Source organism: Nomascus leucogenys, chromosome 5 (assembly GCF_006542625.1).
Source record: "Nomascus leucogenys isolate Asia chromosome 5, Asia_NLE_v1, whole genome shotgun sequence".
Classification (NCBI taxonomy): Eukaryota; Metazoa; Chordata; class Mammalia; order Primates; family Hylobatidae; genus Nomascus; species Nomascus leucogenys.
The window spans coordinates 47,489,309-47,503,222 of NC_044385.1; the positions used below are offsets into that span (position 1 = coordinate 47,489,309).

At 48.6% G+C, this 13,914-nt stretch overlaps 2 protein-coding genes across 3 annotated transcripts in view; both read right to left on the reverse strand.

Annotated features, from left to right (window-relative positions):
• CDCP2 (CUB domain containing protein 2) overlaps nucleotides 1-6,759 on the reverse strand; it is a 52,446-nt gene extending 45,687 nt beyond the window's left edge. The window contains exon 1 of one of the 2 annotated variants that reach the window (XM_030813020.1): nucleotides 6,678-6,759. The gene's annotated coding sequence lies outside the window, so the exon portion shown is untranslated. The remainder of the gene's footprint in view (nucleotides 1-6,677) is intronic. The other variant, XM_030813021.1, reaches the window with a different exon arrangement.
• The window catches only part of LOC100584532 (NADH-cytochrome b5 reductase-like), a 28,493-nt gene that overhangs the window by 3,751 nt on the left and 10,828 nt on the right, over nucleotides 1-13,914 (reverse strand). Inside the window, exons 3-5 of the mRNA XM_030813022.1 lie at nucleotides 10,140-10,227; nucleotides 6,678-6,782; nucleotides 1,625-1,828 (exon numbers count right to left, since the gene is read on the reverse strand). Coding sequence (XP_030668882.1) covers nucleotides 1,625-1,828; nucleotides 6,678-6,782; nucleotides 10,140-10,227 — 397 coding nt within the window. The remainder of the gene's footprint in view (nucleotides 1-1,624; nucleotides 1,829-6,677; nucleotides 6,783-10,139; nucleotides 10,228-13,914) is intronic.

Genomic DNA, 13,914 nt, shown 5'->3' on the forward strand with positions numbered 1-13,914 from the left:
TGTGCTGCCTTATTCCAAGGAGCACTAAGACCACAGCCCTCGAGCAGAAGCTCCTGGGTTCATACTCCACTCTCCACTAACCTGCTGAGTTACCCTGCACAAGGTTCTTAACCATTCTGTGCCTCAGTTTCCACATCTGTACAAGGAGCATGATGGGAGTATAAGCCTCATAAGATTGTGGTGGAGATTAAATGAAATAAAGTGCTTAGAATGGTGCTGGCTACAGAGAATGTGCTGAATGAAGGGGAGTCCTTTTCAGCCGTCTCTGTGGCTGTCACCCATAGATAGGTGAGCAGCCAGAGGGCTGGGAGTGGGTCACCTTCACTGTTGTGTCTCTGACACCTGCCACATTCTCAGGTGACAGACGAGGGAAAGCAAGGCTGGCCAGCAGCTTGGGGACCCTCTGCCAGGTGCTGCCTTCCTGCCCTCCTCCCAGCATCCTTGTCCAGGCTCTCAGGCAGGCTGCCCATGCTGCTGGGCAACAGTGGCCCATCCCTTGCACCCACCCCTCGGGCTGCACACTAGTCTTTGGCTCCACTCTCCTTCCTGGGGCACCTTCTGCTGCTATAAATGTTCACCACGCTCTCAATGTCATGCCACTGAGCATTCTGCCCCATGGACAGGCCTGCAGAACCCAGCCCCTGGGGAGCCCAGGGACCCTTATATTGGGACGGGAAATCCAATTTCCTCACCCTCCACACCCAGCTACAATATTGAGGATCAAATAAGTGTTTAGGGACTACATAAAGCTGCCTCATAGTGGGACCAGATGAGAAGGGTGCTCCACAGCACCGGGCAAGAAGGCTGACCCTGAGCACCAGGGAACACAGGGGGCCCAGCAGGAATCCCAACCCAGAGGGGACAGGAGGGAAAAGTGAAGCTACCAACCAGGGAAAGGCAGGCCATCAAAGGTAGCTGAGGGCCTGGCTTGAGATGAGGGGCAGACAATCCCCCATGCTCTAACCTATGGGGGTGGCCCCAGAAGGGTTACCTGAGTGAGCAGAGGGGATATGGAGTCAGAGGGAGGAGGGGTCAGCAGAGAGAGTCGCTGCCAGCTACGGCGGGGTCCTCCTATGGAGGGACAAGCTGAGCTGGGAGGATACTAGTAAGCACAGGGAACTCAGATCAGTTTACTCCAGCAGTCACTAATGGAGTCCCTGTTCTGTGCCTGGCATTATGCTAAGCACTGAAGAGAGTGCTGAGGCAGACATGTGGTCTCCGCCTCAAGGAACATCACTCAGTCGGAGGGAGGTCTGCAGCCTGCCCTGCCCTCTACATCCAGGCCCCCGCCCATGTAACTGATGATGCCGGAGGGTGATGGGAGGCAGCAAGGCATGGGGTGAGAGCCAGAGCTCAGCAACCAGATGGCTCTGGGCTCAAATCCTGGCCTCAGCCCTGTCCAGCAGCATGAGCCGGTGGGCAGCTTCACCCGCCGAATGTGCATCTCTTCATCTGTATAATGAACATGAGAACACCTGCCTTCCATACAGGTGGGTGCTCCACCAGTGGCAGGGATTATGACTACAGCGTCCATTGCCAAAAGAGGCTAGAGCTGGTCCTCGGGACAGGTGCAAAGGGACTGCAGAGTCTCAATCAAAAAAAGAAGTCACCACCCTGGGCTCACCTGGCTGAGTATAAAGAAGGTACAGACATTCCAGAAACGGGCCTGCTCTTGGAGGAAGGTTTTCAGGTAGATGCTCTCAAAGGTCTTGAAGCAACCGACCAGAGTGACAAAAGTCTCGTCCTTCTCATTGTCTATGATGCTCTGCAGGATGGGCACCATGGGGGCCAGGCCCGTGCCCGCAGCCAGCATGAGGAGCTCACCATACTGGGGAACAGAAGGGGTATGTATGACAGGTGGGTTGGGAGAGCCTCACCCTATCCCCTCTACTATGGGGCTTTTCCTTGAGCTTCCTTCAACTGGATGGCAGTGCCCTTCCTTGGTGTCCAACCAGCTATGTCCCCTCTCTACCTCCTCCAGAAAGCCGTCCTTGTCTGTGAAAGGCATGTGAGGTTTGGGTAATGGAGATGATGGGATATGGGGGCTGAAAGGGAACATAACAGTATAGCCCATCCTGTAAGTGGCCTGGTTGCCTACTAAAGCATTCCCACAAGGACTCTGCTTACACACTTCTACTGACAGGGAGCTCATCACTTCCCAAGGCATTTTGCTCTACTATAGGCCAAATCCTTTTCCAGGGAGGTCTTTACAACTTACATTGAGCTGAAACCTGCTCCCATCAAAGCCTTGCCTACTCCCAACGCCATTCCAGCCCTGCTCTCTGGGCTGCTTCCTCTGCCCCAGGGTACCTCTGCAGAGATCTCAAGGGCCCACCTTGGACCTCTGAGCTTGCTCATCTCTAGGCTAAATGAAATAATATGCATAAGCATGTAGCACAGCACTGGCACAAAAGAGTCACTTGAAAAAGGTGAGTTCCTGGCCAGGAGCGGTGGCTCACACCTATAAACCTAGTACTTTGGGAGGCCAAGGTGGGTGGATCACTTAAGGTCAGGAGTTCGAGACCAACGTGGCAAAACTCCATCTCTACTAAAAATACAAAAATTAGCCAAGTGTGGTGGTGCACGCCTGTAGTCCCAGCTACTTGGGAGGCTGAGGCAGGAGAATTGCTTAAACCTGGGAGGCAGAGGTTGCAGTGAGCCGAGATCATGCCACTGCACTCCAGCCTGGGCAACAGAGCAAGACTCCATCTCAAAAAAACAAAAAACAAACAAACAAAAAAAATGGGTGAGTTCCCACCCCAAGAGGTCCCAGTTCCTTAAACTCCTCCTCACTGAATCTATTTCCGGACTCTAGGCCTCTTAAAGAGGGGTGACCCTCTGTAATCCCAGCACCTTGGGAGGCCAAGGCAGGTGGTTCACGAGGTCAGGAGATCGAGCCATCCTGGCTAACACGATGAAACCCCATCTCTACTAAAAATACAAAAAATTAGCCGGGTGTGTGGCGGGCGCCTGTAGTCCCAGCTACTCAAGAGGCTGAGGCAGGAGAATGACGTGAACCTGGGAGGAAGAGCTCACAGTGAGCCGAGATCGCGCCACTGCACTCCAGCCTGGGTGACAGTGTGAGACTCCATCTCAAAAAAAAAAAAAAAAAAAAAAAAAAAAGAGGGGTGACCCTTTTTAAGGTCAGTGCCTTAAAGTTTAGTACCTGAGTGATGCAGGGGTATTTACCACCCTCATTCTAGAGATTAGGCCTCTGGGTATAAATCCCCAACCATGTGATCTGGACAAGCTCTTTCACCAATATGAGCCTCAGTGTCCTCACTGGTAAAAAAAAGAAAAGCACTTCCCCATAACAGCACCTATCTCAGAACTATTACCAGGATTAAATGAGATGAAGAAAAGTGCTTGGTTGGCTGGGTATGGTGGCTCATGCCTGTAATCTCAGCTACTCAAGACTGAGACAGGAGGATTGCTTGAGCCCTGGAGGTTGGGGCTGTAGTGAACCATGATCATGCCACTGCACTCCAGCTGGGCAAGAGTGAGACCCTGTCTCAAACAAAACAAAACAAAACAAAACAAACAAAAAAGAAAACTGCCTGGTGCAGATCCAATTAGATTCCTCACCCTCCCTAAGCTGCTGAGACTCATGCCTGGCAGCTGTTGCTGTGTCTGTGCTCTCTCCAGCCTCCAGGCCTTCAGCTTGCCATGCTCCTCCGCCTCCTCCCATCCTAGCTCGGGCTATCCTTTGGAGGGCCTTTCCCAAACCGGGGCAGGGGAGGCTCCTTTCTTTGTGTTGCCACAGCTCCCTGTGAGTCCCTCTGAACCACACTGGCCACACTGTTCTGCTGTCACCTGTCTGTGTGTCTGATTCCCCCAGCAGACTGTGAGCTTCTGGAGAACAAGGGACTCATCTGACCCATCTCTGGGTCCCCAGAGTCCCCTGGCCCTGGGTGAACACTTGTGTCTGTTTATCGAATGAATGCACAGACAGATGCTAATATGTCAGTCCTCAGGGCTGATGTAATATCCATCTGTAATGAAGACAACTGCAGAGCAGCGAAACAGGGCCTGGAAGAGGGCAGGAGCTTCCCAGATGTCCTCGTGTGGTGAAACCAAGGCTTACTGAAATTTCAGTGACCGCATATTAAGGTGTGAGACACCATTTCTTTTTCCTCACCATCAGGCCCTACAGCCTCCCTAGCTAAGAAATCCAGGAGCTGGACACGGTGGCTTATGCCTATAATCCCAGCACTTTGGGAGGCTGAGGTGGGAGGATCACTTGAGCCAAGGAGTTTGAGACCAGCCTGGGTAACATGGTGAAATCCTGTGTCTACAAAAAAATACAAAACTTAGCTGGGTGTGGTGATACACGCCTGTAGTCCCAGCTACTTGGGAGGCTGAAGCAGCAAGATAGCTTGAGCTCAGTAAGTGGAGCTGTAGTGAGCTATGAGAGCACTCCAGCTTGGGCAACAGAGGGAGGGAAGGAGGACGGGAAGGCAGGAAGGCAGGAAGGTAGGAAATAAATGCAGGGCCTTTCAAGTATTCTGTGCATGTGAAGGAGCAGCCACAAGGCACTGGGAGGCTCCACCAGAAAAGGCGGTCAAGACAACGTTCATCTGTTATCCACTCTAGACAAGGAGGAAACACAAACGATTTCCATTCCCTGCTCTCAAGCATCTGGGGCATGCAGGGTCTAAAATGCAAGGCTAAGCATGGTTAGTACTAGAAGAATACTATGGAAGAGTATTAACATATGCATAGCACATATCTGTAGAATGGGGTTGGAGCACCTAAGAGCTGCTGTGAAGACTATGTGAGTTAGCACATAGCAAGTGCTAAAGTCTGAGCCTGGCACGCATGAGGGGCTACACGTGCTTGATATTATTATACATATATACTACACATGTGCATGCAGTGTGCATTTGTACATATACTCACGTGGAAGAGGATTTGGAAGGATATACACCAAGCCATAAGATGGGTGTGTCTGCGTAGATTGCCTGTGAGTGTTTTTTCTATTCTTTTTTTTTTTTTTCGTCTCTTTCCATCTGCTGATTTTTGGGTAATGAACATGTACTACATTTATAAAAGGAAAAAAAACAATAAAAGCTTTTTTTTTTTTGAAACAGAGTCTCTCTCTGCCACCCAGGCCAGAGTGCAGTGGCATGATCTCGGCTCATTGCAACCTCCGCCTTGTGGGTTCAAATGATTCTCATGCCTCGGCCTCCCAAGTGGCTGGGATTACAGGTGCGTGCCACCATGCCTGGCTAGTATTTTTTGTATTTTTAGTAGAGACAGGATTTTGCCATGTTGGCCAGGCTGGTCTCGAACTCCTGACCTCAGGTGATCCAACCGCCTTGGCCTCCCAAAGTGCTGGGATTACAGGCGTGAGCCACTGCGCCCGGCCAACAAAAGCTATTTAAAAATTAAACAAAATGAATGGAGAGGAAGGCATGATTCATACTTTTCCATTTGTTTTCATTTTGCTTTGTTTTCCTAATTGTAAAGTAATAGGTGTTCACTGTAAATGATTTAGAAAGTATAATGAAGAAAATAAAAATCACCCATAATTCCACCACCCAGAGCTGGTAACATTTCATTGCATTTTCTTTTCATATTTTCTCTGTGCATTTTAACTTAATTTCCCAACCTCCTGTATATTCAGTTTTGTACCTAGTGTTTGTCACTTGATCTTACAGCATAAGTATTTAACATCATTTATGAACATAATTTTAAAATCCAGGATATTATTCTATCAAGTACCTGTAGCCTAATTTACCTAACTGTTCCCCTGCTGTTGGATATTCAGTTGTTTCCAATTTTCTGCTATTATAAATAAAGATGCAATGAACATACGCAAAAGAGCCAGCATTTTGATTCATTCTATAGGACAGACTTCCATAAGTGGAATTACTGGGGCCAAGGATTTGAAGACTCTGAAGACTCTTGGTACGTACTGTCAAAATGCTTTCCAGATATGCACCAACTGATGAGAAATTACGAATTCTTCCTGGGAAAGTCAGGGAAGGGTTTAAAAATGCCAGGATGATGAGGAGAAGAGCCATCTGAGCTGGGAAGCAGGAAGCCATGGGGCATATTTAGTCATGTGACTGTACTGTGAAATTGGAAAGGCGTTTGAGGGTCAGAGGGCATAAGGGCTCCTAAACGCCAAGTATGTGAGTCTGATGTTCTAAGCAATGGCCGCCCTGGGTAGCTTTGGAGCTGGGCAGGCAGTTTCATTTATAAGTGTCTATTCTGGCTGGGCGTGGTGGCTCACGCCTGTAACCCCAGCACTTTGGGAGGCTGAGGCGGGTGGATCACCTGAGGTCGGGAGTTCATGACCAGCCTGACCAACATGGAGAAACCCTGTATCTACTAAAAATACAAAATTAGCCGGGTGTGGTGGCGCATGCCTGTAATCTCAGCTACTTGGGAGGCTGAGGCAGGAGAATCGCTTGAACCTGGGAGGTGGAGGTTGCGGTGAGCCGAGATTGTGTCACTGCACTCCAGCCTGGGCAACAAGAGCGAAATTCAGTCTCTAAATAAATAAATAAATAAATAAGTGTCTATTCCATCTTCTCCCATGTCCAACCCCAAGGATACACCTGGGATTGTGTTTGAGCTCAGGGAGAATGGCACAGTGAGATGCTGTGGGCCAAAACATGAAAACCACAGTCAACAGGGATCTTCTGAAGATTTAAGGTGCTGGCACTGACCTGGTTTGGTTTATGGAAGAAATCTCCGAAAGGTCTTCGCCAGAAAGCTGTGTCTCCTACTCTCCAGGACTCAACATACCGGGACATCAGCCCCATCTGGTAGCACTGGAAGCAAACACAGGGAGACGTCAGTGGGACAGGTACATGCTGCCAACACAAACCAGATTAGCCATTAATGTGGAGCCCGTTCTGTATGCTAAGTGCTTCACATGTGTTATCTCATTTAATCGTCCTCCTCATCCTACAAAGTTGGTACAGCCATTCCCAATTTTCAGATGAGGCCCAGAAGCTTACACAGAAGGTAGACAGGAGGCTGGGATGAGAATCCATAGGACCTAAAGCCTTCAGCATAGAGGTCCCAAACCCAAATGCCCACAGGGACCATGCAGGTACCATAAATGAGTGAAGAACTGGATGATGATTAATGGCAATTAACACACAGTCTCAGCATCAGGGAGACAATAGGGAGTGATGGGGACTATGATAAATTGGTGAGCGAGTGCTCCTTCTAAGGAGGGAAGCCACTTTTCAGGTTTCAGTGCATAGTTTGTGGGGCCTAATTGGCCAGATCTATTGATTTCCCAAAAGAGGCACGAAATCAATATTTTTATTTAAAATCTCCCATTTTTGAAATGTCTGCAATTAATTCAAAATTTTAAAACTCTATGCTGGCCAATACCAAACACATTTGTGGGCCACCCATCTGCAGTCTCTGCATTATCCTACACCATCTCCTGGCTGGATGAAAAATGAAGGTTACAAGAGTGATTCCTCCATGGAGAGGGGAGTCTATATTGCCTGGGTGCCTGTCCACTCTGTGCCAGGCACCATGTTGAGGATGCAGGCAAGACAGCTAGATCTTAAGCTCCATGAAGGCAGCCAGTGCCTGAACCATGGAAATAACTTAATAAATACCTGAATGAATGAATGAATCAATCAATCCAGATTCAGGCTCTCCCCTTAAGGAGCTTACAGTCTAGAAGGGACCTAAGTCTCAGACATATACAAGATAGAGACCATCTAATACCCACGAGAAGAATAAACTAGGAATAAACCTGAGAAGGCTGCAGTCACTTCCATGGATGGGATCAAGGGATTAAGAGGGGAGGAAGCATTTAAGTTGGACCTTGAAAGATGGGCAAGCTAGAATTCACTGGGGATGGAAGCAGGGGTGCAGAGAGGACTCTGGACATCAGGTGTAGTATGGTCAGGGGTAGGACAGTCCGGGTCATGTTTTGGGAAGAGCAAGTGAACATGGTAGGGTGAGGGTGACGGTGAAGCACTGGGAGACAGGACTGGAAGGGTGTTTGGAGTAAGATTATAGCCAGGCTTAACAGAGAGACAGGGCTTTGGTCCTCAGACCTGTTTTTAAGCACCCATGGCCATCTCCGATATCATCCCTGACTTCCTTGGGCACCAACTGCACAAGGCAAGGGAAGTCCCTGGCTCAACTGGAAGGGGTCTAGAAGGAAAGGTGTGGTTTTTCTTCTGCCTTGCTGGAGGCTGTCTCCATGCACGCTTTGTTTTCTGGCCCCTGTCTAGGGGGAGGCATGACCCCAGCTGTGGCCTTGACAGCTCCAAAGAAGAAGGGAAGGATTCTTCCATGTTTTCTTTAGTACCCTGGTATGGTTTGGCTGTGTCCCCATCCAAATCTCATCTTGAATTCCCATGTGTTGTGGGAGGGACCCAGTGGGAGGTAATTGAATCATGGGGACAGGTCTTTCCCATGCTGTTCTTGTGATAGTGAATAAGTCTCATGAGATCTGATGGTTTTACAATGAAGAGATTCCCTGCACAAGCTCTCTTCTTGTCTGCTGCCATGTGAGATATGCCTTTCACCTTCTGCCATGATTGTGAGGTCTCCCCAGCCATGTGGAACTGTGAGTCCATTAAACCCCTTTCTTTCATAAATTGCCCATTCTCAGGTATGTCCTTAGCAGCATGAAAACGGACTAACACATACCCACACGGAGCCTGGCAGAGTAAATGCTGAATACACACTTGTTAAACAGAACTGACACTGAACTTCTGTCCTTCCATTTGGATCATATTACCTAAGGGGCCGTGAGACAAATGATGTCATCTTTCTGAGCTTCAGTTTCTTCATCTGTAAAATGGGAATAATACGATCTACTCTATAGGGTGGTTATGAGGTTGAAATGAGATAATTAGAATAAAGAGACAGAGGCAGTACCTGGTGCCCAGAAGGTGTCTGAGAAATGGGAGCTTCTCCTTCCCTTCTACTTGGGAGGGTAAAACGATAAGCCCTGCCTCCCTTCCCAATTTGCAAAGACATTTCTGGCTCTTCCTAGCCAGTGGCTTAGAGATAATTAAGCATCTCTCTAAAGATAAGCTTTCTAGTAAACGAAGGAGAAAATCAGCCTTGCAGCTGGGAGAGATCCAGCTGCCCTGAAGAACTGTCTCCAGGCTTCTCCTTTCCACAGAAACACACACCAACAAGCAGCTTGGGGAAGCAGGCCATTTGGAGAGGATTTGTGGAATCTCCCAGACAAACAGTTGTGTGAAGAAGGGATCCCATCCAAGCTTATGTGTGGAGGAATAAACACTCGGGCTCAGATGGCAGGTAGGAAGGTGGGAGCTGGAGGCAGAGCTGAGGTCTCTGTGTCAGGCGGCAGGACTCACCTACTAGCAGCACTTCTTACTAGCTATAGGGCCTTGGGGCCTCTGGGGGACTCAGTTTACTTATCAATGCAATACAGATAATAAGTCATGTCTTATAGATTAAGGATGTGAACATTATTCTTAAATATTCATAATGATTCCATTTGGGAAATGATGATCTAGAGCTTGTATTAGGTTGACCCACATGAAGTTGATGTTTCTTTAAGTCAAAAAAGTTAGAATATCAGCAATTACATGTAGCTCAACCTAATTATTCTTTCAAATGGGCCTCCACAACTTCTTATATATTTGTTGCCTATTCCTTGGGCCTCCAGGGTGTTTTGCATCCAACCTACTTTATTCATCTCATCTCTACCAACTCCTCCATCCACCCTGCCTTCTCCATCAGCACCCTCTCCTCCTGGCTCTCAGGCTGGGTATAGTTCCTAGAAGACTTGTTCTATTTCACCCCTCCCAACCTTTGGTTAACCATCTCCTCGGCCTAGAATGCCATTTATGGCCACTGACAATTTGTACTCCTTCTTCAAGGTCCAACTCAAATGCCCCTGGTCCTGCCTACCTCCCCTGAGAGGTGATGTTAGGTTAGTCCTGTCTATAAGCTCCTCCATGTCCTACCTCTTGCCTAATTCTCTCAGATTGCATCCTGCTCCCTTGGCACGCCTTCCTTCTGTTCCAGGACAAAGGACTTACTTCCCCAATTGCCTTTGTCCATGTTGTTCCCAGCATTGAGTTTCCTTCCCACATTTTCCCTTTAGCTCTCCACTCTTAGACACATAGCTTCTCCACGGCATCTTAGAGCATCCTCGATGGTCAACTCACCTTAATTAACACTTCAAAGTATCCTTCTGCGTTGGCAGGGCTGATGGGCGTATAGGCTCTCTGAATTTCTAAGTCATCTACTATCCCTCTGGGAAAGAGAAGCGTGCAGTCAGTCAGCCAGTCATTCAACAAACCCTTATAAGGCTGGGCACGGTGGCTCATGTCTGTAATCCCCACACTTTGGGAGGCCGAGGTGGGCTGATCACTTGAGATCAGGAGTTTGAGACCAGCCTGGACAACATAGTGAAACCCTGTCTCTACTAAAAATACAAAAATTTAGCTGGGTGTGGTGGCTCACGCCTGTAGTCTCAGCTACTTGGGAGGCTGAGTCACATGAATCACTTGAACCCAGGAGGTGGAGGTTTCAGTGAGCTGAGATCATGCTACTGCACTCCAGCCTGGGCAATAGAGCAAGACTCTGTCTTAAACAAACAAACAAACAATTGCAAATCCTTATGAGGTACCTCCTCTGCCAGGTTGGTGAAAATAAAGGTCCTCACTGAGAGGCAGGCAAGATGCAACAGAAAAAAAAAGAGTACTGGGCTCATCCACTGCCACGTGCTGGCTGTGAGATCCCAGTAGATCATCTCATCCCCCGTGGCCCCTTTTGTAAAGTGGGGACAGCTATCTGCATTCCAGTTGGGTGGCTCCTCTGGGACTACAGATGGGAGAGTGCTTCAAAAAGTGCACTGAGGATGTGAGTTGTTTTGGAGACATGACTGTCATTTTTCCTGACCTCTTCTCGACCACAGAGTGATAAAGATAAAAACAACTGCTAACATTTATTAAACACTTACTAGCACCTGACAGAAGCATTAGGACTGGAAGGATCCTCAAAGGGCCCTAGTCTAAAGCCCTATTTCATGCATGAATGCTCTCCATGTTACCAAAAACAGGGTCAGGATAACCACCATGAGTCACAGTAATAGCTATGGTGTATTAAATGCATACATGTATCAAGCATTTCATATGCATTATCTCATTTAACTCAAACAACAACCCAAATGAAGAATCCAATGCTTAGAGAAGGGAAGTCACTTGCACAGCTCAAATTCAATCACAGCTCTAACTTCAGAGCTGGGTTCCTCACCACTGTTCTTCAGAGCTTCCCAGAAGCTTCCCTAAGCAGTCTTCTCTCAAGTCCCACTATGTACAAAACTTTCTTCTTTGAGGTATGCCAAGATTAAAAAGGCCCTGTCTCAATGCACCAAAAGCATGAGGGGCTGGACAGAAATATTTAATAAATGCATATGAGGCTGGGCATGGTGGCTCACGTCTGTAATCCCAGCACTTTGGGAGGCCAAGGTGGGTGGATCACGAGGTCAAGAGATCGAGACCATCCTGGCCAACATGGTGAAACCCCATCTATACTGAAAATACAAAAATTAGCTGGGCATGGTGGTACATGCCTGTAGTCCCAGTTACTTGGGAGACTGACACAGGAGAATTGCTTGAACCTGGGAGGCAGAGGTTGCAGTGAGCTGAGATCATGCCACTGCACTCCAACCTGGGTGACAGAGCAAGACTCCGTCTCAAAATAAATAAATAAATATATAAATGCATACGAAACAAATGGGGACATAAGGAACACAGCATGGCTTGGCTGCAGAGCACTATGATGCCCACTGCAACAGAGGTAAAACTGATATGTTTTAGAGGGAGCATGCAGTCTCCTCTGGGAGCCTAGGAAACCTCCTGGAGGTGGGTGCTGCAGGATAGGCCAGCCACTGACAAGGGCAAATCGGGACAGGAAGGGTGGTGGGAATGGGGCGTGGTGCAGGAGGCTGAGACCAGGGCAGGGGTGGGTTGGCAAAGGGAGAAGAACATGGTGGGAAAGCGAGCTGGGGCCTTGGGTTAGAACATCATCATGGAGGCAATGTGGTACCTCAGATACCTTCTGGGGTGCCACATTGCCTCCATGCTGCACCCCAGAGTGACATGGTCAGATATGTGTGTTAGGGATGTCACCGCAGGGACAGAGAGGGTGAAGGAGGGGAGCCAGTCTGGAGGCAGGGAGTTCTGGGCATTCTGGTTCATGGATGGAAGGATGCCTGGGGCTGTGACCTGCCCTGTGGCCCCTCCTGCCCACTGGGATAGTGAACTTCTAGGACTGCTGGCCAGGTCACAGGCCAGAAGGAGCTGGACACAAACACCAGGGGCCAGTGTGAAGCAAGTGGCCAGAGTCTGAGCAGCAGTAAGTGCTCTTCTGGTTTCCACCTTCTCCTCTGGCCGCACCTTGCTTCCTTTGCTGGCTCCTCCTCCTCTTGCCAATACTGTAGATGCTGGTGTTTCCAGGGTTTGGTCCTGTGCATCTTTCTCTTTCCATGCACACATTTTCCCAAATGCCACTCAGGTTTGTGCCAATGACTCCCAAACCCATGCCTGCAGCTCAGATCTCTCTACTGAGCCTCAGATTCACAGAGCCAACAGCCTGGCAGACAGCTCTACCTGGACATCCCAAAGGGTCTTGTCTCTGGGCAGGCAGGGGTGGGGACTGGGATAGGAGTAGAGTGCCTAAGTAGGCTGGGAGGAAGTAGGAACCTCAGAGGAGTGGTAAAGAGCGTAACTCAGGAGCCAGGCTGTCTGGGTTTAAATCCTAGCTCCGTGACTTACTAGCTATGTAGTGCTGGGCAAGCCCTTTATTCTCAATTCTATCAACTGGTACTAATCATATTAGGTTCATACCATAAGCTCTAAAGCCAGACTGCTTGCCTTCAAATCCTGGCTCCAACATTTCCTAACTGTGTGACCTTGGCAAGTTTCTGGACCTCTCTTACTTCAGTTTCCTCTGGGGAATAACTGTACCTATCGCACGGGATTTTGTGAGGGTTAAATGATTTCACGCCTATAAGTACACAGAACTGTGCCTTGGTTAGTAAATGCTATTAAAGTGATTGTGTTGTTATTATTTATTATGAAAATGCATTATCTAGTTCAATCCCAAGAACGCTCTGAGTCATGTGTCACTATGTCTATCTTGAAGATGACAAATGGAGGCTTAAGGGAGAGTATGCTAGTTGCTCAAGGCCAGCAGCTAGCAAATAGCAAAGCAGGGCTGTGAAGCTTTGGTCCTCCCCCTACCTGAGTGTACTATAGGATGAGGTGCTGACCGGGCTGCAGGCCAAGCTGGCTGTTCCCGGGTAGAGCAAACCGGACACAGTAGGTGTCCTTAGTGAGTCTGTCCATGGCACTGATGCAGAAGGCCACAAAGGTCTCTGGGTCAGCTTGGAGGGGCAGCTCTGCAACAGGAAGAAATCCAACAGCTAGAGGCCGGGGCTCCACAGACACACAGGCATCCATAGCATCCTTCCCACTGTCCCCAAGGAGAGGCTGTCTTGGCTCGGGAAGTTTCCTGTAAACTGGACACTCACTAGCCTCACCTTACTTCCCTTTCAAAATCGGATCCAAGAATGCCAGAGCGCTTTCCTTTGAGCCTATCCTGCCTTAAGCCTTCCATGACTCCCCTCAGCTGCAGGGTAAAGTGCGGGCTCCTTCCTTAGCTGGCCACTCAAGGGCCCTGTGGACGACCCTCACGCCTCATTTTATCTCCCAGGCATCTGATGCCAGACTTTTCTTCGTCCTCCCAAGAACACCCTGCTGCCTCCTACTTCTGAGTCTTTATTTCCTCAAGCAGTGTCCTCTTATCCAGAACATTCATCTCCAATGTGTAAAAGACATACCCATTCTTCAAACCTGCTAAAATCCAGATTTGCATAATGTATAAGTTGATGGGACCTCAGAATATCTAACCGAATATCTAACCCAATATCCGTGT